At 44.1% G+C, this 27,312-nt stretch overlaps 1 protein-coding gene across 1 annotated transcript; it reads right to left on the bottom strand.

Annotated features, from left to right (window-relative positions):
* Nucleotides 1–4,537: 4,537 nt before the first annotated feature.
* LOC115684215 (uncharacterized) lies at nt 4,538–23,778 on the bottom strand. The gene is made up of 9 exons (XM_056306470.1): nt 23,596–23,778; nt 14,357–14,383; nt 6,104–6,193; nt 5,945–6,028; nt 5,650–5,862; nt 5,374–5,532; nt 5,222–5,275; nt 4,985–5,131; nt 4,538–4,921 (listed from the first exon to the last, which is right to left on the bottom strand). The coding sequence occupies exons 1-9, from the start codon at nt 23,776–23,778 to the stop codon at nt 4,538–4,540; spliced, it is 1,341 nt and encodes a 446-aa protein (XP_056162445.1).
* Between the last annotated feature and the right edge of the window lie 3,534 nt (nt 23,779–27,312).

The raw sequence follows: 27,312 nt of genomic DNA, 5'->3' as shown, positions 1-27,312 counted from the left end.
TATGGTTGTCCCGTCTCTTTGTTCATGTTTTGACTGTATTGTAAGATTGGATATCAAATAGTATCATGTCAGACTCTACAACTTTCCTTCTGTTATTTGTTTCAATTATATGTCATTGTGGCTGGTTTGTCAGAATTTATGGTTTGTTCATTTTTCTGTTTCAATTATATATCATTGTCTCCTTTGATTGATATGGACAAGAATTTATGGCCGAAATGATATAAAAATAGCGACGAATATTTTAAGCCGAATTTTGCTATCATTAAAGTTTGTCACTAATTTGCGACGAAATTCGCGACGAATTTTCTGACGAAATTCGCGACAAATTTTACGACGATTTTGCGACGAAAATTGCGACGAAATTGCGATGGATTTTTGCGACAAATTTTGCGACGGACAAAGTTCGTCGCAAATTTTCGACGAAATTTGCGACGAATTTGCGACGGATTGAGTTCGTCGGAAATTTGCGATGAAATTTGCGACGAATTTGCAACGGATTTTTGCGACGAATTTTGCGACGGACAAACGTTCGTCGCAAATTTTGCGACGAAATTGCGACGGATTTTTGCGACGAATTTTGCGACGGACAAACGTGCGTCGCAAATTTTGCGACGAAATTTGCGACGAATTGCGATGGATTTTTGCAACGAATTTTGCGACGGACAAACGTCCGTCGCAAATTTTGCGACGAAATTTGCGACGGATCGAGTTCGTCGCAAATTTGCGACGGAATTTGCGACGAAATTGCGACGGACAAAGTGCGTCGCAAATTTGCGACGAATTTTGCGACGGACTATGTGCCGTCGCAAATTTGCGACGAATTTTTTTTCGTCGCAAATTTGCGACGAACTTGTGAATTTTCCGTCGCAAAATTTTGCGACGACCGAGTAGCGACGGAATTTATTTGCGAATTTGATTTGCGACGGATTTTTCCACGTTTTCCGTCGCAAATTCCGTCGCTAATCCGGTGTTTTTTTGTAGTGCCATAGGATGAGATGCCTCGGAGTTGAGATGCCCCGTGTGTCAAGATGCGCTGGGAGAGTTCGGGAAGAGAAGTAATGAACCTAACGCATAAATATGAGTGTTACATGTTATGCCATATGCTTGCATTTGAACTGAAATGATGTGGAGTAATAAATTAATGAATTTATTGCGGCAAATCCAAATGGGAAAGGGATATCATTTATTCATGTTCTTAGCATATTTACTGGTTGTTATGCATTTACATTGTTAGTGTCAGGCGAAGTGATAATATGATTTTCCTAACTTAAAACTAGTGATTTCATTTACTAGGTTTTGGCTCATTCCTTTATTTTTCAGTTTGTAAGATGTTTCCCCTAGACATGACAATGAAGAGGACGAGATTATGACTGAGGCCATCAACCCTTGAATTGGATGATGGTTCGCTTTTGGTTTAATGTGGGAATAGTAGCGCTAGTTGACTCGACCTTCTTTCCAGGACTTTTGTATCTTATGCTTTGGTTGATTGATGTGTCAAAGTTGTAAAACTGATATTATTAGATAATATCCATGTTTAACTCATGCAATTTTCTTGTACGAGATTTTGAAGGAAAATTTTTTTATTGAGCTTCCACATGCTATTACTGAATAAAGAATATAATTAGAAAGGACACATGTCGCGCGTGACGTTTTGCATTGTCACAGCTTTAATTTTGGACCATGTTTATTCAATGGGCTCAAACTCCAGACATAATTTAACAATTTTCCATCTCAGCTCGACGTTTGTAGTCAAGTCATAGTGCTCATTATCTATGCTAGCTCTCCCAGTGCCCCCCTGATGGGCGCTTATTCTTTGCAGATGCCAATTGAGCTTTGGCAAAGCTCAAGTTTCAGCAAAGGAACATGTTTCGTCATTTATGTCTGTTGAGTTTTCTGTTGTTGCAACAACCTTACCCTTTGCTATGACGGTTTGGATGAAATGATACCTGATGTTGATTTGCTTTGTTTGCTCGTGATAAATCGGATTATAAGCTAAATACATCGTACGTTGGTTGTCACAGTGAATAGTAATGCTTTTTTGCTTTAATCCAAGGTCCAAGAGCAAACCCTTTAGTCATATCTCCCTTTCACCACATAGGTCAGTGCCATGTACTTTGTCTCACCTGTAAGGACGCCTTCCAACTCACTGCACCACTTGCCATTGTAAACACATACCCCACCAATGATTTGTGGTCATCTAAGTCCCTAGCGTGATCTGAATCCACATAACCAGTCACACTGCCATTGTCGTCCCTTTGGTACACCGTACCACCATCTGCCATCTATTTTAAATATTTGAGGATCTACTTCATAGCTTCCCAATGACACTTGGTCATTTCATGCAATGACTAAACCATGAGATCGAGTGGGTTCTTATGTGGGACCCACACATTCAATGACTATGTGGTATTGGTCTAGTGATTTCTCTTTATTTTGTTTGACTTTCTCGACCCAATTATTACCTGCTCTTTAACTTTTCCGGCTTTCTAGACCAGATCTTTTATTTATTTATTTAGTTTTAGGTCCAACTCAAAATGAACTTAAATACTCTTAGGGAATTAATGATAACCATTTTGTTCCTTTGTTTTTCTATTTTTCTGTTTTCAGGAACATGTTTGAAACATAAATCTATTTGGTAACACAATTTTATATTTATATTTTTGGGACAAATTTTTAGCTTAGAAATAGGTTTGGAACAGAAATGAGAAGTATAAATTTTTTACTTTTCTATTTCTAGAACAGATTTAGAAATAAAAACTCTTCTCATCGCTCCCTTGTGGCTGCCGCCCCTCTCCCGCCTGTTCGCCCGCCAGCCGTGGGTTGGCCGCTCGCCGATGTACGAATTCTGCATCGACGCTATTAAATAAATTTCTATTCCAGAAACAGAAATTATATCGTTATCAAATGCTACTTTCTGCTTAGAAACTCGTTTAGGGGATAAAAATAGAAAAATCTATTGTAAGACGGATACGTGTGATGTATTTAATATGCGTGCCCGTTATTTTGCTCATAGCAATTCAAGGGCTTACGAGCTCTTATATGGAGTTTAGGATTAAGCGACATTTAACACTGCATTTGCATGTTATGACAACAAGATTGATTGTCAAAACAAGAAGCAAGATCTAACAATTTTTTTCCTGGGGGAAAAGGAGGACATTGCATTGTACATGAGAAAAATCTTAGAGAAGAAAATGAAATGTTTAAGTGTTGCTCATTTCTCACTTTTAGATGAGTTCCACTATTACTCTTACATCAAATTCTAATCTCAGCTTTGTGTTGTTGTTCTTTTTGTCCTCAAGGTAACTTTTTTTCCCAATTTCACCAACCTAATTGTTAGTGGTCTGCCCTCGAAATCAATCAAGGTTGATACTCTAATATTAGTTGTGGATTAGGTTGTGTCGGAAAACCGACCTTCACTATACTTAGGTAGTCATAATGTCTTGTTAGAGACCGCTTATGACTTGTGGGCCAAAAAGGGTTTTGAGCACACTGCTAATGTTTAGTGAACCTACAGGGTCGCACACAATAGCGAACTGAGTTAATATTTTCTGTGCGCCGGGATCTACTTAAAATAAGAAGTAGATTTTAATTTATTCTCCTATTCAACTTATCTACGCGGTCGTGCACGTTATGAGATAACGATTAAACGTACAATTAAATGTGGACAGTTTGGTGGGCCCAAATCGGCCGGCCCCACTTCTTTTAATTCCCACTTCATGGGAATAATCAAGGACGACCCTTGTATCCCATAATTTTCCTCGTCTATGTCTTTTCTTTTCTCTAGAGCAATTATGGATTCTAGAGGAAGTCCAATGCTCATAGTGATTATAATCAAATTACCTAACCGCTAATTCCTGAAAAATAGAAATAGAGGAGTCCCCTTATATACATTTGTATGCCTTCATTCAAATCATCCTACTGATCATCGGTCGAAATTTTTCCTACCTTAACCACCATCAGTTATAATAGATGGAGTAAGATTTTTAGTTATAATGAAGAATGTTTCTTGTATGGGCATGATTTTCTATTGAACTGGAGATAGCAGTCATTAATGCTTTTCTGCACATGCAAGCAATGCTTGCGAATGGCATGTGAACTTATTACTACGATCTAATTCCCATACTAAGCTTTCAGAAATCAATGGTTTGATTTGATCTCCATCAAAAGATGAAGTTAACTTTCATACAAGAGTATCGCCATATCTTGTCAGATTTTTAGCCCTTTAATCAATTTTACAGGTAATAGTTAATTATCCGTAGTATGTGTAATATTTAAGAAGAGACTACACCTTGTCCATAGTTAACACTTCTGTTTAGGGCAAAAGAAGGAGCTGTAATTGAAAAGCGTGATTATAGCCGAATACTCTCTTTTCAAAACAATTACCAGTTCATAAGTGGCTTTAACAACATTAGGTACATCAAACCACCTAGCAGTACTTCCTTCAAAAGCACTGGTGTACTCACTGCTAAACACTTAACGGAGCCATTTTCATTAGGGTACGAAAAAAAAAAAAGGAAAGCATGTTATTATATGTTTACTAGTTTGCACACTGAGCTGAAATTCCGGGGCCCCCATAAAAGAAATTGACTCCATATGTAGTGAGCGGGTCCTCGTTAAGCACTAAGTCATAGCATTCAGGTCTTGTCACATGTGTGTTGAGATTCTCCGGGTCTCTCTCATTGAATTCGTCGTCGAGGAATTTAAGATTGCGGAAATAGGATGCCTTTCCAAAGCCTTCAGAAGGGAAATGACCACTCCCCATTTGCGTTGACGTAGGCCTACCATCCGGTACTTTCTTGCCTGTCTCTCCGCCCCAATCAATTGCATCGGCTGGGCCTCTGAGATGAGTGAAGAGATCCTCGGGCCAGAATCCTACTTCCATGTCCGAAATGCTCAGCACCCACGATCCAGTATACATATCCTGAAATACTTTCAGATGAAATACATATCCCGTGCCTATTTACCCAAAAGATTGTTCCGTTACCTTCTTTATCTCTACTTTTATGTCATGTTGCTGTCCATCGTAGGTGGAAACTGGTTGAATCGCAGAGCCTAGTACAAAATCTTTATCTGTTTGCACGAATCCTTTGCATTTGACGTTGTAGCAGCCTCTTTTGTTATAGCCATCACTCTAAAGTCCACCCAAGAAAAGCATGTCAATGTTTGATATGTTTGTGAAAGTTTGGTGAATTGTAAGCGGTCAAAAGAGTTAAGAACTCACTGTCCAGTATGTGAAAATCTCTGCTTGCCCGGTAAAACTCCCACCTTTATTAACCTATAAGAAAAACACAAACCACTTATCTTCTAAATCTACATACATTTAGAATGCCAATCATGCTAAAATCTTATGATTCGATCATTCTAAGTTCTTACCATCCATCCGGCCTCTACAGTATTAAGATCCTCATCGGGGCCTGCTGCGAGCCAAATTTGAGAGAAACTGGCATCTGGATCCACTACTGTAGGATTCCACAAATTAATTGTTGCACGAGCTCCGTTGTAGTTGCCATCGGTCAAAGATACTATAGCATACTGACCAATATACAACAAACTCATAAGAAAGTAAAACTTAAGGATCAATGCATAAACAAAAAGTTTAAGTCAAAATCAATGCCATAGTAAGTCATATCGTGATGTATTTGCACATACTTCGTGTCCATCCTCTGAATTGACGTCATTCTTGCTCGAATTGAGCCGCTTCATGCGTCGAGTCAACGGTGTAACATGATGATTGGTATGATTTTGTGGTCTTTTGATGGGGATCGTTCCTTCAGGGCATTCACCATATTTCCACCAAGCTTGACTGAGCCCACGTTCCACATATCTCGCTCTATTTGCTTTCCGATTTGATCTTGGTCTCATCTATTCGTAAACGGTGCCAGCTTCAGCGATTGTTAAATAAGGTCGGCAGACATATCTAAGGTCACGTAACAATACTTCTGACATAGAACAACCTGAATTTCTTAGACATCATGTAATATTGAAACAACTTTTCTCCTAGAACTGCTCTATTCATTTCTACTTTTAACTGCAAATTTTGCATGGAAAGCACAGGATTGAATACCGATGCAAGTTATAGGTGAAAAAATGAGGGGACAAAAACCTGCATGGTATAATTCTTCAGAAGTGGATGATCAAAAGTGGGTTGCTTGAAGATGTCTACACAATCGATCACTTCACCAGTTTCATAACTCTGCAGTATAGGTTCTCATATGTTATCTTATCAAAGAGAACATATTTAAAAGAGAACAAAAAAAGTTGAAATTGCAACTGGCAGAGCTTAGGAATGACCTCAATGGTTTTTACCACTCCTTTAGGCTTATCGAAACCTGTAACTTTGTTTGATACAAGGATTCTCGCTCGAGCACGCCCATCGCTTATCGTACTAATAATACTTATCATCAAAACCAACCATTTGGAAAGAGGCATTCCTAGACTTACCATTACCATTGTAGAGCAGGCCAGAGTATTTTTGACAATGATACAAGACAATGTTCATCCTTATATACACATAAATCATATCCCATTGGTAGACCTCAAACCTAAATCCTGGTAATCATCATTAATAGCCTGCCGGGGATCACTATTTCCACAAGGAAGAAAATGAATCTTCTTTTGGCAAGTATGGATTAGGATTTTGCATTTGAAAGGAAATGTTCCAGATTTGGTAATCGAAAGGAGATATGCATCAACGATTTATCCTTATCCTTCCACAAATGGAAATATAAAAGAAAAAAGCAGGTCAATTTTTTTATGTGTAAAAAATTGTCATTTTGGAGTGGCCATAAAAATGTCACATTGATGGCAAATATATATACATACTTACTTATTTAAATATAATATATGGTAATGGTAATGAGTGAAATTTCCTTAGTGGTGTTGACACCCAAAATATAATTTGTTTGGCATAAAACACATGAACAGAAAATGAATATACATGATCATGTGCATACCGTGTGGGTATTATTATAAGTGTGCCAACTCATAGACAAGTGTAGGGACCAATATACATTGGCTGACAATAGTATTCATCGACACCACTTGTTCGGTTGTCGAAATAAGGTGACGGATAGTTGGTAGTGGCTAATACGAATATTGGCAATGATTGTTTATTGAAAAGGTATTAATAAGCTGGTTTGAAGTTTAAGATCGATAAAATAATTGAAGCCGAAGACACAAATTTTTATAGGGAACGGTTACCGCCTGAAAACCAAACTGTTCGATGGAGCAGTTGAGGCCAAAGGCATATTTTTTAAGGGAACAATTACCGCCTGAAGGCAATATTGGGGACATATATGGCTACAAGAAACCACATCATAGGGCAATTTATGCACATGAGGTTTGTGGTGGTATAGACACGTGGAGGTAACCGACAAAATTTACTTGGAGAATTATAACCACCAGAAATCGACGGAAAGCAGTTACCATATTCCACTATAACTACCAACAATCCACCATCAGAAGCCTTTCTGGCACAAATAAAATCAAATGTTATCTTTCATGTATTGCACTTTTTACTTTTCTTAGTTGTAGCTTTCAGATTTGCGTTATTGATTAAATTATGGTGTGTATCTTTATCTTGGTGCTACGCTTTCGATTAAATTCTAGTATAGTGTCTTTATGTTCTTAAGCTCTGTCGTTGATTAAATTCCAACATTATTTGCTTGAATCCTATTACGTCATTGAGTTTGTAATTTTCGGCCCTTGTCATCGAATAAATTCCGGCTTGGTTTGGGATTGTATAGTGCTGTTTGAATTAGAGAGGTCGATTCCCTTTTGCATGAGATATTCTCTGTCCAAAGTTAGTGCAGGACCTTGATTTCTTCACATAAAAAGCTAAAGAATTACTTTCGGTGAAAGACATTTCATCGCGAGAGCAATTCCGGCGAAACATCTTTTTGGCATGCCTGGTAGGACCGGTGTTGCTAATTTGAGAGGATATTATGCCACGTACTAGTAGTCAATCCAATTCTGATAATGCTAGTGGTAGTTCTCCACCGCCACTGTCGCGACCGAACTCCCGAGCCCTTTTTGATCGAACATGCAAAAAAAAGGGGGGGCTCGCCTGGTACGTGCTAAGTCTAGGTTCGGGACTTAACTCGGGCTCTCCCAAGCCCATACCATATCGCGACTTAGGGTTTAAGTTTTTAACATGCAAGTGGTTTATATCGAGGAGTCGCCACTAATCGATTTGGGGTGGGTCGATTAGAAACCCAAATAGGGTGATGGGAGAATCACCCTATTTCTACGAACCAGAGATTAAATGAGTTCGGGGACTTGGTTACACTAGTTGGATAACTAATGCCCTTTCGGTACCATTTTACCCTGTTCATTTTTGAAAACATTTGTCAGGCAATTTGGATTGATTTTAGGACCTTTCTCCTAACATGTGAGGTGATCAAGCAAGTGCATAATCAGGAACGATCAGCAGTCAGGAACACAACAATTCATGCAACCTAAGGTTCTAACCTTAACCAAGTCAGATGACATTCAAAACACAACAACTCATGCGATTGTATTAAAATCATGCATAATAATACAGCGATAATAAAAACTAACATGCAAAATACTACCGCGCAACCTCAGGCTTGTCTAATTTAAATAAGACAAAAAACATGCATAATAATACAATAAATTAAAACACTTAGATATTACATAAAAAAAAGATTTTTTTTTTATTAAATTTTTTTTCGAAAAAAAAATAAATAAATAAATAAAAAATAATAATAATACAGAAGAAGGGAAAAAAAATTTAAAAATTTTTTTTTTAAATTTTTTTAATTTAAAATTTTTTTTAAATAAAATAAAATAATAATATAATATTAACCGGGTCGGATCCGACCCGGGTCAACGGATCCGACCCGGTCGTTGACCCGGGTCGGGTTGTGGATCCGGGCCGGGTCGGAACCGACCCGGGTCAACGGATCCGACCCGGGCGTTGACCCGGGTCGGATCGGTCAATCCGGGCCGGGTCGGAACCGACCCGGGTCAACGGATCCGACCCGGGCGTTGACCCGGGTCGGATCGGTCAATCCGGATCGGGTCGGAACCGACCCGAGTCAACGGATCCGACCCGGGCGTTGACCCGGGTCGGATATGTTGATTCGGGTCGAATCCGACCCGAACATACAGACCCGGGGGGAGGGGGGGCGCCGGAGAGGCCAAAATTGGCCGTCCGCCGGCTGACCCAGACCTCCGCCGGCCCAAAACCGGCCTCTGGGAACGCCGCCAAGCCTCGCCGGCCATCTGGGTCGCCGTCCGACCACCGCTCGCCGGCCGGCGACCGAATTAAAAACCGGCCTCACTGAGGTATTTCAACAAACACTCGGCGTGCGTGACCAAAACAGAGATATTCCGACCTGTTCCGGCGAACTGGTGGACTCAAGCGACCCAACATACCTTCGGTGACGACACACGGACGGCGGGGGACGGCGGTATGGGCCGGGACTCGCGCGAAACGCTAGGCGCGGGTCCCGGCCAAACCGAGCATAAAAACAGGGGAGAACAGAGGCGGACGGGACCCCGGGAAAGCTCACCGGCCGACGGCGCGTACGGAGGGGCTTTCGGCTGGTCAGGGGGGCGACGGCGACACTGCTAGCTCTTCTTTTGCTCCGGCGGAACCTCGGTATGCCTTCTTTCTCTCTGATTTCTCTCTCTGTCTCTCCCTCTCCTCTGATGCTCTGTTTTGGCCGAGAATGACCAATCGGCCGGCGACGTCGGTTCGGTGGATCGTCGGCGACTCTGGCTCGATTGAGGGACTCCTGCGGCTGTATTCTTCCACTGGAGACGGCGAGACCGGCTGGGACCTGCGAGACGCTCCCAGGCTCTTCTCTCTTCTCTGTTTTTCTCTGATTCTCTCTGGGACTCTCTGTTTTCTCTCTATGCTCAAACCGACCGAGAAAAAAAAACCCGCATCTCTCTCCTCTCTCCGATCTGTATATCCGAGGACGACGACGCCATTCTCTGCTCCATTCAATGCTCTGCACCGGCCTCTGCTCCTACCATGACTTTCGCGGCCATTAGGCCGGTGCAGAGGGGGGGGGCCGATTCTGTGGAGTGTGCAGAGAGACAGGGAAGAGAGGAAGAGAGCCCGGGAAATGTCGGGGAAAGACGGATCGGCCATCAATGCCGATCCCGGTGGCGTCTTGCCACAGCCTGCTACGCCGAGATAAGGGCGGGCGAAGGCTTGCTCCGCCGCTCGTCAGCTTACTGCGTCGTCCGCGCGGAGGAGGAAGAGGCGAGGGGAGAGAAAGGGACCGCTCTGCGCAGGGGGAAGAAGGAAGAGAAGGGGCTGGGCCGGGCCAGACCCAGCCCGCGCGGGGAGAAGAAAAGGGGAAAAAGAAAAGGGGCCCAGGCCCGCGGAGGGGAAAAAAGAAAAGGGAAAGGGCCCGGGAGAAAAAAGGAAAAAAAGAAATGGGCCGGGTCGGCCCAGCTCCGACCCGGCCCGACTCGATTTTCGATTTTTTTTTTTTTTTTTTTTTTTAAACATTCTAATAGACCCTATTAATGCAAAATGTGCCTAATTTCTATATGCAATGCATTTAAATTGAAATATTTTTGTTTTAGGAATTAAAGAAAATTAATTCCTAAATTTTGTGTAATTAATTTTGGGCAAATTAAAAATAGGTGTCAACAGCTGCCCCTCTTTGAAGGTGAGCTCGCAGAGGTTACGTTCAAAGATAAAATGGCACCTAAATTTGGCCCATGCATGTTCAATGAATGTTATTTTTGGCGAGACCGGAGTCCCATTTTTATGATGCGATATAAGATGATGCATGCTAAAGCAAATAAAAACATACCTGGGGCTACTTACCTTGCCGAAGGGTAGGGTAATTCCAGATAGTTGATATTGTGTGTCGAGGACCCGAACCTGTCTTCGGTCGCCTTGACGGGAAAAATGGTTTGTCTAGGACCCGAACCTATCTTCGGTCGCCTTGACGGAAATTGCTTTTGTCTAGGACCCGAACCTTTCTTCGGTCGCCTTGACTAGGGAAATCGCTTGCCTAGGACCCGAACCTATCTTCGGTCGCCTTGACTGGATTTCGTTTGTCTCGGACCCGAACCTTTCTTCGGTCGCCTTGACTGGGGGAAATCGCTTGCCTAGGACCCGAACCTATCTTCGGTCGCCTTGACTGGATTTCATTTGTCTCGGACCCGAATCTACCTTCGGTTGCCTCGACTGGGGAAATCGATTGCCTAGGACCCGAACCTTTCTTCGGTCGCCTTGACTGGATTTTGTCTGTCTAGGACCCGAACCTTTCTTCGGTCGCCTTGACTGACTGGATTTTGTTTTGACAAAGTACACGGGGTCCTCGCCCGAGGATTTGTTGGTTTGCCGGTGGGTCCTCGCCAGCGGGTCTTGAAAAGGCTCAAACGATGAGCACACGGGGGTCTCGCCCGAGGATTTGTTGGTTTGCCTGGTGGGTCCTCGCCGGCGAGGTCTTGAAAAGGCTCCAACGATGAGCACCTGGGGGTCCTCGCCCGAGGATTTGTTGGTTTGCCTGGTGGGTCCTCGCCAGCAGGTCTTGAAAAGGCTCAAACGATAAGCACCTGGGGGTCCTCGCCCGAGGATTTGTTGTGAACAGAGGGAGTCAGTTCCATGCTCAGAGGGTGAACAATGGGGTCAATCCAATGTTCAGTTGGTGAACAACGGGATCAATCCGATGTTCAGAGGGGGGTACCATAACAATCATAGGTACCTGGATTTTTGGAACCGGCATGGGTAAAATGTACTTACCTGGGCACGTTCCTGCTTCTTAAGGGTGTGTCTCCTGTCAGACAAGTTTTTTTTTTTTTTGTACAAAGACATACGTATTCATCGGAGAAATAGACAACTGAGGCTATTCTTGAATATCGTATGAAATATCTTGACCAGCAAGTCAAGATGCTTTTCTTTTTCAAAGGAACACCCAATTTACCTTCTGGGTAGTTTGAAAAGAAATCTGATGAAATACCTGAGATTTCTTACCCGGAGGTTTGACGTATCATCTGCTGAATACCCGACCTTTTTCAGGGCATTTTTTTTTGTGATGATAATGAGGGCTTCTCCAGCGCCCGAATTTTCGTGTTCTATCACTGGGGATTAGAACTCTGAGCTGCAAAAGCATGCTATGTCAATTCCGCTTGGGGAACAGAAGGAATTTTTGTGACATCTTTGGAGACGCTCCAAAGGTCATATGTTCTTTGAGTCTTTGAAGATACTTTACCTGTCAAAGAGGGTTAGCGCAAACATGCATGCATTCATCAAGGATAGACACGCTAGTCTATCCCAGAATGTGTATTTGAAAGTTCATGCATGATGATTTCGCCATGTTTGCATCACCAAACATCCACTGAGGGTCAATCAAGACAATATTCACTCGGGAGGTGGACTTCTCAAGATGCTGAACGAGGGATCCTCAGTCAGAACGGACTTTTCACTCGCTCTCATTGAAAAGGGCTATTTGTCCCGTCCATTAATGCGGGAACATCGAAAACACTCAATCTGACCGTCATCACATCAACAAGGGTCTGAGTTTTCTCGCAAGCGGTACGACGCTGCCAATCTGAGAGGTCTTCTTCAGGGTCGTAATGCAGGTTTAGTCAATGGCTTAACAAAGGTGACTGTCCAAGTCAAGGCCATGAAAGAAAATATTCTGCAATCATCTCCGGGTTTACAAGTTAAGAACCCTGCAAAACGAGATAGAAATAATCTTGCTCGCACTTCCTCGAGCGTTGTTTATAAACATTTGAAATTTCACGTTAATTCAAGTGTCCTAATCAGAAGAGACTTCATGAGGGACGTAACGTGGGCTCGGTTCACAGGTTGAGAAACGAAAGGATCGTTAGGCTCAAAAATGTGTGTAAGGGTGAGAGTTGGTGATCATCTTGGCATTGTCACCTGTCTTTTTCTTCACTGTCAGGATCTCCTTGGACAATTCCCTGGGTAATCCCGTGTTTTAGCTTCTTTGACAACTTTTTCTTGAGGAGCTTCTGCGTCCAGCATTTTCTTGGATACCATTCTATCTCTGTGACAGATCTTTGTCAAGACAGAGTTCCTAAAGTAGGAATTTGTATCGAAGAAGAACTCAAGTTTAACCCTTAGGGGTCGTCTTTTCATCGTTTTTCTTCTTCTCCTTTTTTTCTTTTTCTTTGTTTTTTTATTCATGGGCATTGGCCTTGCTTTTACCAGGCACACTGCTTTTTCATGCCCTTAGTTTTCAGCATTTTATTGCTGCTCTTTTGGTATTGTCAGGACTAACCTAAACAAGCTTGAGCAGAATAATGTTATTAGGCTCTTGGAGTCTTCATCTTGATTTGGTACTTCGGACCCTGATGTTCAAGCTGTGGTGACTTTTGCCTTGCCCCGATGTAGGGGATGATCACCAACTGGGTTGGTACGAAATGAAATCGCCTGCTCAATTGGGCTAGCAAGGGATATGAGTGTATGGGATAGAAGAAGAAACGCTCTTCGTCATCCTAAGGCACTTAAATTATTGTGAAAGTTCATCTGCAATAAAAACACTCAAAGATTAATGCAAATGAGAGCAAGAAAATTCCTATTCATCTTTGTCACCTTGTGAGAGCTGTTGCAGCTGATGATCATAGAAAATTTTAGATATTACAAACTCCTCATCCTTCTTGTCTTGCTCATCACTGTTATCAATAAGATGTTGGCATTTTGGACAAGCTTTAGTTTGCTGCTTCTCTCTTGACAAAGCCCTCTTAGCCTCGACTGTCCGGCCGTCGATGGTGTGCTTGTCTTGGAAGACTCTGTCGAGGACCACCGGATCCGTGAAAACGACGAGGCCGAAGTCACAGGGACGGTGATCGAAAGGGAGGGACGCTCTTCTTGCTCCCTCTGAATTTGAATTCTCCTTGTGATGCTGATTTCCCTCAAGCTGCCCCAATGTGGGGTGGTTCTTGACAGGGGTGATTTAAAGGGAACCTCCAAGTGTATGGGCTTAAATGGTCAAGCAAAGGATTAATGGAAGTGTATGGGGCAGAGAAATGAACTGCCTCTCGTCATTTTGGCTACCGTACCTTATGCGAGAAACCCCTTTACCTTGTAGAAGTGGAATCTTTTCGCTCATCTTACATGGGTTTGGTACGTGAGAACGTGTATAGACTAAGGATTGCCTCTCATCATCCTGAGACACCTCGTTCAATACATCGGAGCAGTTCGACATCATTCGTCGAATTGTCCAGATTTTCACAGGGAATTGGTGAATTAAACAGGTAAAATTACCATGCGAAATTCTTTCCAAAAGATATGCAATGCACTTGGGGGAAGGTTAAGCATTTATTTGCTTTAACATATTTCCTCTTTCTTTTGATTCTTTCAACTCTTAAAATTTTAAGGGAAAGAAATACTTACCTGTGTTGCAGCAGCAACGAGGTAAACCTGTAAGATAATAATAAAAAAGACCATGTTAATGAATGGATCTTTGAGGAACAGGAATTGGGAACGATACAACATTACCCTTTGTGATTCCCTTCATTTGAAATTAAATTGACAACTCCTTGAGTTTTCTCGGATGTTGATAATTTCTCCTAACAAAAACAGGAGCTTATGTTAGAAATGAGAGGATTGAGGGTAAATTGAGAACGATACAAATTACCCTTCTTCCATTTTGCCTTCAAAGCTAGCAGAGTCTTTTCTCCTCTTTACTTTGTTCAGCCTTCTTTGTCTCAGTCTGCTCCTCCATACTCTTGGTCTCGAAGCTCGAATGAAATCCTCTATAATTAGGGGTGCTCCCGAATAGAGGGTTTTATTATCAGCGGATGCTGTGTCAATGCGGCTCCGGTATGTTGAGGAGTTTCTTGTGGATGCTCCGATTCTCGACTACACAGGCATGTGCAATTGCTTGCATGGGGAACTTCGCAGCAAAGCTAATTTCTGCTTTAAAGGTCTTTGACGGATATGGGCGTGACTACCATTGAGACTTCCATGATTGTCAGAATCGGCCTCGAAGTCACTTTGTCATGTGCGAAATCCTTTCCGGTTAGATTTGCCACCAAGAATGTCCTTGTCAATAATTTTTCTGCCAATTCCCTTGTTATAAGTTGGGACACAGAAGTTATTTCAAGGATAGTACTTCTTCACAGCATCCGAGTTGACCGGGTTGGAGAATTGGCGTCCATCCATTTCAGTCAGAATCAAAGCTCCTCCCGGGAGTGTCTTTTTCACGACATAGGGACCCTTATAGTTAGGAGCGAACTTACCTCCAAGCTCAGGGGGTAGTGGTAGCACCTTTCTCAGGACAAGATCGCCTGCTTCAAAGTGTCTGGAGCGTACTTTCCGGTTGAACGATCTGGCTACCCTCTGTTGATAGCATTGCCCATGACAAAGAGCCTTCAATCGCTTTTCATCAATCATATTCAGCTGCTCCAACCTTTGCTGCTTCCATTCTGCATCAGACAGTTTCACTTGGGACAATACCCGCAGTGAGGGGATTTCTACCTCAACAGGCAGGACTGCTTCCATGCCATACACCAAGGAAAAAGGGGTTGCCCCGGTAGATGTCCGAATTGATGTTCGGTAAGCCATTAATGCGAAAGGCAATCTTTCATGCCAATTTCGATAGTTCTCAGCAGTTTTGGCTAAGATCTTTTTGATGTTTTTGTTGGCAGCCTCAACAGCTCCGTTCATTTGGGGACGATAAGGAGACGAATTCAGATGGCGGATTTTGAATTCACTGAGTAAATCATCAACAATCTTGTTGTTCAGATTCGTCCCATTATCTGTAACTATGGCTCCAGGGACGCCATAGTGGGCGATTATATCCCGCTTGATGAATTTCATCACATTCCGAGCAGCGACATTGGCATATGACGTAGCCTCGATCCACTTGGAAAAATAATCAATTGCGACCAAGATAAAACGATGTCCATTTGATGCTTTCGGATTAATTGGGCCGATCACATCGATGCCCCACATTGAAAATGGCCATGGCTCAGATAACTGATGTAATTCAGTTGGTGGGGCATTTATCTTGTTTCCATGGATCTGACAACGGTAACAATTTCGAACGTGTCGGATGCAATCGCTTTCTAAGGAAAGCCAGTAATAGCCTAGTCTTGTTATTTTCCTAGCCAACATGTGTCCATTCATGTGTGGACCACATACTCCTTCATGCAATTCCTGCATAATTCGTGTTGCTTCGGTTGCATCGACGCATCTTAGCAAAATAGAATCATAGGACCTCTTGTACAAGCTTTCACCACTGACGAAGAACTTCGTCGCCATTTTCATTATGTACCTTCTGTCTGTAGAGCTAATCCCTTCAGGGAACTGCTGCTCCTTGATGTAGTTCATGATATCGTAGTACCATGGTTTACCATCGGGTTCTTCAGTCAAGGTCATGCAATGGGCCGGTCTGGTTAGGACTTCAATCTTCAGAGGTTCTATTTCCAAACCATTGGTAACCTGCAACATGGATGATAGTGTAGCCAGTGCATCGGTGAATTGGTTATGAGATCTAGATAGGTAGTCAAACGAGATCTCGTTGAATTCTGAAACCAATTCCTCCAGATAGTCACGATAGGGTACTAGTTTAGTATCCCTGGTCTTCCATTCACCCACAGTCTGGAGTATAATTAAGGCAGAATCGCCGAACACTTTTAGTTTGGATATTTTCATATCAATTGCTGCTTGTAAACCGAGAATACATGCTTCATACTCGGCTATATTGTTGGTGCAAGGAAACACCAATTTCGCGGCCACAGGATAATGCTGCCCATCTGGGGATATCAAGACCGCCCCAGTGCCAGAGCCAGACAGGTTTACTGCTCCATCGAAAAACATGGTCCATGTGTGTTCCTCCGTTGATAAAATGCGATCATCTGGAAGACCATCCTCATGCGTTTCCCCAGGGCATTCAGCCAGCATATCAGCGATCACCCGGCCTTTCACTGACCTCTGCGATGACGTTTGGATGTCAAATTCTGAAATTAGAATCTGCCATTTAGCTAATTTTCCCACTAATGCTGGTCGGTTGAGCAAATACCGGATAGGGTCGTTTTCAGTTACGAGGAACGTCTGGTGGTGCAAAGTATATTGTCGGAGTCTATGCAACACCCATACCAATGCGACGCATGTTTTTTCTGATTCTGAATAATTTTGTTCCGAAACGGTGAACTTCTTACTCAGATAATAGATGGCTCGTTCTTTTCCATCGTCGGGGTGGCTTTGGGCCAATAGGGCTCCTAATGATTTACTGTGAATCGTTAAATAGAGAGTTAGAGGATGCCCTGGAACTGGTGGGATTAGTACCGGGGGACTCATCAAATACTGCTTCAGCTTTTCAAATGCTTCCCGACAATCTTCATCCCAGTTGATTTGAGCGCCTTTCCTGAGGAGTTTGAAGAAAGGCCGCGCAGTCTCAGATAGTTGGGAGATGAACCGAGCAATATAGTTCAACCTTCCCAAAAGGCTTCTGACTTCCTTAACTGTGGACGGGGGTTGCAACTCACATATTGCTTTAACTTTTGAGGGGTCGACCTCAATCCCCTTGCTACTCACGATGAATCCGAGTAACTTACCAGAGGTCGCCCCGAATATGCATTTTGCAGGGTTCAGGCGTAATTTGAATTCACGCAACCGGCTGAATAGCTTCTTCAAAGCTTCAATGTGATCTTCTCCGCACCTGGTTTTGGCGATCATGTCGTCGACATAGACTTCAATTTCTTTGTGCATCAGGTCATGAAAGAGAGTGACCATAGCACGTTGGTATGTTGCCCCAGCATTTTTCAAACCAAAAGGCATAACCCTGTAGTAAAAAGTCCCCCATGGAGTGATGAACGTCGTCTTCTCCTTGTCTTCATCGTTCATCCTTATCTGGTTGTATCCAGAGAATCCATCCATGAAAGAAAATAATTCGAAACCAGCAGTGCTATCCACAAGGACATCTATGTGGGGGAGCGGGAAGTCGTCCTTTGGACTGGCCTTGTTCAAGTCGCGGTAATCTACACAAACTCGAATTCGACCGTCTTTCTTCTTCACTGGTACGATGTTCGCTACCCAATCAGGGTATTGCGAAACCTCGATGAACCCTACTTTCAACAGCTTCATCACTTCTTCTTCGATCTTTTTCGACAGTTCGGGTTTGGTCCTTCGTAACCTTTGCTTTTTGGGAGGCATGTCGGGATTGGTAGGCAAACTGTGCTCAACAATCCGAGGGTCCAGTCCTGGCATATCAGAATAAGACCATGCGAAGACGTCTTGATACTCTTTGAGGAGAGCAGTCAAACGTGTGGCTTTCTCTTCGGGAAGGTTGGCCCCAATCTTCACTTCTTTTGGCTCCTGAGTACCACCCAAATTGATGGTAATAGTATCTTCGATTGTAATGGGTTTGATTTGTTCATATTGCTCCCAATTTCTTTGGATTTCAGCGGGGTCCTCGCTTGAATCGTCAGAATCGCTGCTGTGAATATCTACATCATCAGGCTGGACCGCACTAACTCCCTCGCAAGTCGCAAGATTATACTCAAGCGGGCTTGCGCCCATTCCCTTCACTGGTCTCGAATGAGAAAGTCTTGGTATCCAGTAGGTTTTGAATTCGGTGCTTAAGAGTATAGCACCCATCGGTTGAATGTCCCACCTCGCCCATGTGATAATCACATTTTTTAGACGGATTGTAGTTTGAAAAGCTCTCAGGATTAGGTCGCTTTGGTTCAGTGGAGAGCAGCCCTTTCTTCCGGAGTATTGCCAGCATCTGAGACGGAGGTCCTGGGAGGGGAGTGAACTGTCTCCGGTTGTTTCGCTTTTGTGATGGAGGGATACTGGGTTTGTATTGTTCATGTTGCATAAACTTTGGGCATAGAGTGCTCAATTCCTTAGGATCAGGGGACTCGTGGACATTGTCAGCTATGACGTCTTTACCCTTTTGGTTGACACTGGAGGGCTCCATTTGAATTATCATCCCTGGTCTTGGATAGCAAAGCGGAGTCATGGTGAGTTGGTCTAAACGGACTGACAGATGTTCCACTTGTTTTGAGAGTTGTCGAAGAAAGGCGAAGACTTGCTTCATTTCGGTCTCCATGTCCGCCACACGAGTTGTCATATCTTTTTCAGCCATTTTTACTTGGCGGGTTGGTATAATTCGTAATTACCTGTTAAAAAAATGGCAACGAATGAGTATAAAATCTCATAAATGATCAGTCCATGACTGAGTCTAGTATTGCATCTATCTATCACGTATTTTCTTTATTTGCAAAAAAATAAGGGAAGCAAAAAAGGTTTTTATTTATATTAACATTACAAACGGCGTCCCCAGGGTTCGAACCCCGGTCGCCTCGGACCGTGACGCTACATCCCCGGATACCTCTGGGCCGAAGGCCGCGATGGTGTCATCAAGGGGCAAAAAATTTTATTTAAAGCATAAAAAAACGGCCCGAGTTATATTAACATTTGTACAACCCATAAACATTTTTACAGGAGAAAACCAAAACCCCTAAACATAAATACTAGGAAAATATAAAAGACAAGGGATTTTAACAAAAGGGCGCCATTCCCGGATACTCATTTTATAAACGATGGGGAAATCACGGTCTCTCGGAGGCGCTTATTTTTACGGACAAGCTCCGCAATAAGCGTATCCCTGGTATATAGACTGCAATCAACGGGTGGCCTAACAGTAACAAATCAATTGAATAAGTAGACCGTATATATAAAAAATGAGAAGAGATAGAATATATATACCTTTCCTTGAACCATGGCAATCGCAACAACATGCACATGAGGAGTGAGGTTCGATTTCTATCTAGACTGGCTCAGCAAAATGAAATTAAAAGGGTGCCTGACCGTCGCAGCCTCGCGTTGGTGTCAAGTCCTTTTAACCTCGGCCAAATCGAAAGGAATATCTTATAGTCACGCGAATAGCGGCTAAAGATACTTCTTTACGATTTTTAGAAATAAATTTCGAGGAAAAGAAAGGCAACCTCTACACCGCGGGCTCGCGTTCGAGGTCGTATCTTTCTTAACACCATCCTAAAATGCCCTATCGCGGCCCAGGTCCGGCAGCGTGGTTGTGTGTGCAATGGTATAGTGCTAAATCATTAAAACATGCACAACAAATTATAAACAATCAATTTGAACCTGCAAGAACAAATAACACCTTAATGTCACGTTCATACCTGGAGTCCTTACTGCCAAACAAAAATCATTTTGAACAGGATAAAATTTTTTTGGCCTAAGTCCACTTTTAAAAAAAAAGTGCAAGTCCCCAGCGGAGTCGCCAGTCTGTCGCGACCGAACTCCCGAGCCCTTTTTGATCGAACATGCAAAAAAAAGGGGGGGCTCGCCTGGTACGTGCTAAGTCTAGGTTCAGGACTTAACTCGGGCTCTCCCAAGCCCATACCATATCGCGACTTAGGGTTTAAGTTTTTAACATGCAAGTGGTTTATATCGAGGAGTCGCCACTAATCGATTTGGGGTGGGTCGATTAGAAACCCAAATAGGGTGATGGGAGAATCACCCTATTTCTACGAACCAGAGATTAAATGAGTTCGGGGACTTGGTTACACTAGTTGGATAACTAATGCCCTTTCGGTACCATTTTACCCTGTTCATTTTTGAAAACATTTGTCAGGCAATTTGGATTGATTTTAGGACCTTTCTCCTAACATGTGAGGTGATCAAGCAAGTGCATAATCAGGAAAGATCAGCAGTCAGGAACACAACAATTCATACAACCTAAGGTTCTAACCTTAACCAAGTCAGATGACATTCAAAACACAACAACTCATGCGATTGTATTAAAATCATGCATAATAATACAACGATAATAAAAACTAACATGCAAAATACTACCGCGCAACCTCAGGCTTGTCTAATTTAAATAAGACAAAAAACATGCATAATAATACAATAAATTATAACACTTAGATATAACAGAAAAAAAAGATTTTTTTTTATTAATTTTTTTTTCGAAAAAATAAAAAAATAAATAAAAATAATAATAATAATACAAAAGAAGGGAAAAAAAAAATTAAAATTTTTTTTTAAAACTTTTTTTAAATTTTTAATTTTTTTTAAATAAAATAAAATAATAATATAATATTAACCGGGTCGGATCCGACCCGGTCGTTGACCCGGGTTGGGTTGTGGATCCGGGCCGGGTCGGAACCGACCCGGGTCAACGGATCCGACCCGGGCGTTGACCCGGGTCGGATCGGTCAATCCGGGCCGGGTCGGAACCGACCCGGTCAACGGATCCGACCCGGGCGTTGACCCGGGTCGGATCGGTCAATCCGGATCGGGTCGGAACCGACCCGAGTCAACGGATCCGACCCGGGCGTTGACCCGGGTCGGATCTGTTGATTCGGGTCGAATCCGACCCGAACATACAGACCCGGGGGGAGGGGGGCGCCGGAGAGGCCAAAATTGGCCGTCCGCCGGCTGACCCAGACCTCCGCCGGCCCAAAACCGGCCTCTGGGAACGCCGCCAAGCCTCGCCGGCCATCTGGGTCGCCGTCCGACCACCGCTCGCCGGCCGGCGACCGAATTAAAAACCGGCCTCACTGAGGTATTTCAACAAACACTCGGCGTGCGTGACCAAAACAGAGATATTCCGACCTGTTCCGGCGAACTGGTGGACTCAGGCGACCCAACATACCTTCGGTGACGACACACGGACGGCGGGGGACGGCGGTATGGGCCGGGACTCGCGCGAAATGCTAGGCGCGGGTCCCGGCCAAACCGAGCATAAAAACAGGGGAGAACAGAGGCGGACGGGACCCCGGGAAAGCTCACCGGTCGACGGCGCGTACGGAGGGGCTTCCGGCTGGTCAGGGGGGCGACGGCGACACTGCTGGCTCTTCTTTTGCTCCGGCGGAACCTCGGTATGCCTTCTTTCTCTCTGATTTCTCTCTCTGTCTCTCCCTCTCCTCTGATGCTCTGTTTTGGCCGAGAATGACCAATCGGCCAGCGACGTCGGTTCGGTGGATCGTCGGCGACTCTGGCTCGATTGAGGGACTCCTGCGGCTGTATTCTTCCACTGGAGACGGCGAGACCGGCTGGGACCTGCGAGACGCTCCCAGGCTCTTCTCTCTTCTCTATTTTTCTCTGATTCTCTTTGGGACTCTCTGTTTTCTCTCTATGCTCAAACCGACCGAGAAAAAAAAACCCGCATCTCTCTCCTCTCTCCGATCTGTATATCCGAGGACGACGACGCCATTCTCTGCTCCATTCAATGCTCTGCACCGGCCTCTGCTCCTACCATGACTTTCGCGGCCATTAGGCCGGTGCAGAGGGGGGGCCGATTCTCCGGGTGTGCAGAGAGACAGGGGAAGAGAGGAAGAGAGCCCGGAAATCGGGGAAGACGGGGATCGCCATCAATGCCGCCTCCCGTGGCGTGCCCTCGGCCCCGCTCCTGGCCGATAAGGACGGGCGAGGCCGCTCCGCCGGCTCGTCGCTTCTGCGTTAGCGGCAGAGGAGAGCAGGGGAGAGAAAGGGACCGCTCTGCGCAGGGGGGAAGAAGGAAGAGAAGGGGCTGGGCCGGGCCAGACCCAGCCCGCGCGGGGAGAAGAAAAGGGGAAAAAGAAAAGGGGCCCAGGCCCGCGGAGGGGAAAAAAGAAAAGGGAAAGGGCCCGGGCCCGGGAGAAAAAAGGAAAAAAAGAAATGGGCCGGGTCGGCCCAGCTCCGACCCGGCCCGACTCGATTTTCGATTTTTTTTTTTTTAAAATATTCTAATAGACCCTATTAATGCAAAATGTGCCTAATTTCTATATGCAATGCATTTAAATTGAAATATTTTTGTTTTAGGAATTAAAGAAAATTAATTCCTAAATTTTGTGTAATTAATTTTGGGCAAATTAAAAATAGGTGTCAACAGCCACCAACTAGTGAGAGAACAAGACATGCCGAGTCATCAACGGCGCCGTTAGTGTTGGATTAAGTCCAGAACGAGGATGTGGATATTTCGAGGCAACTAGTGAAGAACAGAGGAGGCAAATGGGGCTAACTCTAGTGATGTTATATACTATAAGGAGAATGCTAGAGAAGCACCAGAATGAGTTGACAAATCACGCGTCAAAACATTTTGTCGGTGTAATTGGGCCCTTGATTGTTAATACCTACCACAAGTGCGTACAAGGGTAGACATGGAAGGTCAAGTAATTCAGCTTAGCCTCAGGCCAGCCATGCCGTTGCTGTATCTACTGGGTATGTTTCCTCACCTACTACTCAAGTTACTTTTGGCTCAATTGGGCATATCATACCGCCTCCACCACAAATTAGGATCCTATAAAGGAGTGAAATTGTTGGCATGACCCAGACCTGTGGGCTGATGCTGACTAATGGAAGTAATCTCTTGAACCCGTGGAAAAGCGGCGAAGCAATGGGTGCGGCCTAGACCTTTGGGCCAATTTGGACCAACGGGGGTAATTGCCTAATCCAGTTATGGTCGGTTTAACTGGGAAAGATACTAATGGTATAGTGAACCAAAATCCTCAGCACAATGCACTATTACCAGCTTTTGAGACGTACAACCACTTGGTGCTACGCTCAACCCAACCTCATGCATGTCCCTAATGCTACCATCGACAACCAGGGTGCACTTCTAATCCTGCCTAGGGAGCAGGAGATTTCACAACTATTACAACATCAACCGATACCACAACTACTCCGACAAAATGTTCCACTTCCATTTCCGTAGCATATTTCACAACCATTACAACATTGATCAGCACCGCAACTATATCAACAAAATGTTCCACCTCTATTTCTGCAGGAGATTCCACAACCATTACAACATCAAACAACACCATAACTGCTCCTACAAAATGTACCACCTCCATTTCCACAGCAGATTACACAACCATACAACATCAACTACACAACTACTTCCACAAAATGTTCCACCTCCATTTCCGCAGCAAATCCAATAGCCATTGCAACAACAACCGCCATAGCTTTTTCCACGATATATATAACAAGCTTTATCACACCCGTCCTTCCTCAACATGTCGCAGCCCCTACTATATTCTCTTTCGATCAGAATCAGTTGGTGATAGATTATGTGATGCGACAATATGGATGTGATATGAGATACATCAGATCTGTCTACAAGAAAACGTATTCAGACTGGATGGATATGGTACCCTATCCAAGATGTTTCAAGATGCCAGAATTCTCTCTTTTCACTGAAGAAGATGATTAATCGATATTTAAGCATGTTAGCCGGTTTACCCCCTTATGTGGTGATGCTGTGCACGGCGATCATTAGAAATTACGACTATTCCCATTATCATTGTCAAAAACAGCTTTCACATAGTATACTGCATTATTAGCTAATTTTGTTTTCTCTTGGGAGCAAATGGAGATGATGTTTCATAATCTGTTTTAGAGAGTTGTTTTTGATATGTCTGTGGCAGATTTGTTGGCAATGAAGTAGCAAAACAACAAATTAGAGGATCGGTTTATATCTCCATTCAAGAAAGCATGGAATAAGTGTCTTGTACCACTTGCCTGAGAAAACTTCTACATATTTGGCTTTTAATGACTTAAGGGAATGAATGGCTGAACAACCCTATTATGATATTTTTCAACTAGTAACGGTGGCAGTCAAGCACGAAAGTCTGCTAAAGGAAAAGGACAGTAGATATGGTAGGCGAAGTGATATGAACTTTATTGATGTGTCTGAACTGGATGACGATATGAATCAAGCAGAAGTTGTTGAGATAGCTGTGGCTAAAATGGTGATCGACAAACCATACACATGCCAAGCCTTAAAGCCGGCAAAGACAAAAGAGAAGCTAAGTATCATGGCTAAGGCAAAGGACACCCAGTATTATTCATTTGACATAAATAAGGTAGACGGGATTTTTTATTTGCTTTTAGCCAATGGCAAAATAAGACTGATTGAAGGGCATGTCATACCAAGCAAAGAAGATTTAGCGGGCAAGAAATACTGCAAGTGTATCGTGTTTAAGAAAAATATTCAAGTGGCCATTCGATAGGGCAAAATTAAGTTTGCAGGCGAGAAAGAAAAAGTTCCCATGGAGGTTGATGCTGACCTGTTTCCCATCATGATTGTAATGGTGTCGGTAAAGTCTAAAGGCAAAAGACTGGACCAACCGAATCTTTGTGCCCGATGCAAGCAAGAGATTGATCAAAGCTATCAATCTTCACTTGGGAGGTAAAACTCCACAAGCAGGAACTTCAATCTTAGATACTAAGAGCGGCCATTGACCGGGCTGGTGGAGATGCTTAACCACTATGCCGATGAACTCGAAAACTGCACCGAGGACGACCCGAGGACTAACTTCTTGTTAGAGAAAATGGAGGTCTTGGAAGAGGCCAGAGTGATTGGGCTCCTGGACTTCCTCCCTAGCACCGCTTTTCTCACCCTTTTGCAATGGAAGGTGAAGGGAATAGTGAGCAAGCAGCCGAGTTTCGCGGTTCGTGTTTGGGACTACATCGAGGGAGTAGTGATTCGGGCCTTGATGCGACACTTAGAGAATTATCCTCAACTGTAGTCGTTGACAAGAAGAGCAGCGTCCAATTTGAGCAATAAGAAGAAGGGGAAGACAATGAATAAGTTGATGAAATTTCTTGAAATGGAGAAGCTCACTGACTACACTTGCAACTCTGAGTACCTGTTGCAACGGAACAAGTTGATGACCCAGAAGGGCAGGTTCATGGAGGTGTTCGACTACCGTAGTAACGTGATCGACATTGAAGGAATCATAGAGGTCTACCTGGGCAATATGAGGGAACACAAGCAGGTGATCAAAATTAAGGGAATCAGGGAGGTCTACCTAGGCAATTTGAGGGAACACAAGCAGAGGGTTCAGGAGGCGTTCAATATGAAGATGTGGATGACCATGTATTGGAAGATTGTGGTGAAGAGGTTTGTCGACTCCATGGCGCTGCATCTACATTTCAGCATGTACAACTTGGTGACCAAGGAGATGGAGAAGGAGATTGGAGGCGACTGCAGGCATGTGACCCTCGAATAGAGCCATGTGTCCAAACAACTTATCCTTCGTAGAGAACCTAGTCCCGCAGGAACACCTCCACCTAGACTCCCCATAGTGCCTCAAGCGGCACTTCAAATCGGCCAACACTGAGAAGCTCTTCTTGTTGCACGAGTAAATCTTCATGTAGTGGCTCATCTTAAAGTGGTTGTTGGGAAAATATTAGTGTGAATTAGAAAGAAGAACACTAGAAGTGCCAAAACTTATGTACGGCACTTACTTTAGTGCCAAAAGTTTTCACAAGATCACTTAAGTGCCAAATTGGAGAAAAAACGATACTTAAGTACCAACGGCAAAAAATTCCAGCCAAATTAATATGTGGCTTTTATAATTAAAATTTTAATATGAGTTGGTTTTAAAAAAAAAAATCAGCCTATGTGGCATTTCCATATGTATATTTCGATTTTTTAAATATTTTTTCTAATTTTTTTCTTTTTTCTTCTTCTACCTTTGGCCGGTGACCGGATACCGGCCACCGGCCATGGCCGGCCGCTTGGCCTCATCCGAACGAGGCCGCTGTCACCTGCCACAGGCGAGGCCCAGCCGACCCTTGCCTGGGCAAGGGTGGGCGAGCCCCGACGAGGGCTCCCCTCATCGAGGCTTGCCCTTTCCCAGGCGAAGGTTGGCTTCCAGCCCTTGCTTGTGGCTTTCAAGTGTGGCCTTGCCCAGATCCGACGAGGCCGTCATGGCCTGGGTGAGGACCGGCCTCACCCAGCCCAGTTCTGGCAAGACCCTCGTCTAGGCGAGGGCAGGTGAGCCCCAACGAGAGCTCCCCTTGCCAGATTTGGCAAGGCCGGCCCTAGTCAAGGCCAAGGCGGCCTTGCCAGGCATTGCCCGGGAGGAGGGTTGGCCGGGCCTCGTTTGTGTCGGGTGACGGCGGCCTTATCTAAGCGAGGCTAAGCGGTCGACCATTGTAATGACCCGGTCCGACGAGGGCGGGGAGTGGTCGCCGGGGCCAGAGGGCCTGGACAAGGAGCGGCTCCTGGCAGGCTTCTAGGATGGCAAGGGGGGGCATGTCTCTTGTCCCACATCGCTTAGGGGGGGAGTCCTGGGCTAGTTTATAAGGGCTTGGGAAGCCTTAACTTGCAAGAAGCCTTTTCTGGGGGTAGTATGGGCTGCCCTCGGAGGAACAAAACCGTGAGGACTTAGTGTCCAAAGCGGACAATATCTTGCGAGTGAGACCCAGGTCGTTACAACCATGGCCAGTGGCCGGTGTCCGATCACCGGCCAAAGGTAGAAGAAGAAGAAAGAAAAGAAAAAAAGAAAAGAAGGAAACCATCAGAAAAAATATTTAAAAAATCGAAGTGTACATGCTAAACTATGTCGTTTTGAAGTGTACATGCTGACTAAATC

Source organism: Syzygium oleosum, unplaced genomic scaffold, assembly GCF_021117445.2.
Source record: "Syzygium oleosum isolate NSW1041296 unplaced genomic scaffold, Sole_v2.1 Sole_v2.44, whole genome shotgun sequence".
Lineage (NCBI taxonomy): Eukaryota > Viridiplantae > Streptophyta > Magnoliopsida > Myrtales > Myrtaceae > Syzygium > Syzygium oleosum.
This window is presented reverse-complemented; position numbering and strand designations above follow the sequence as displayed.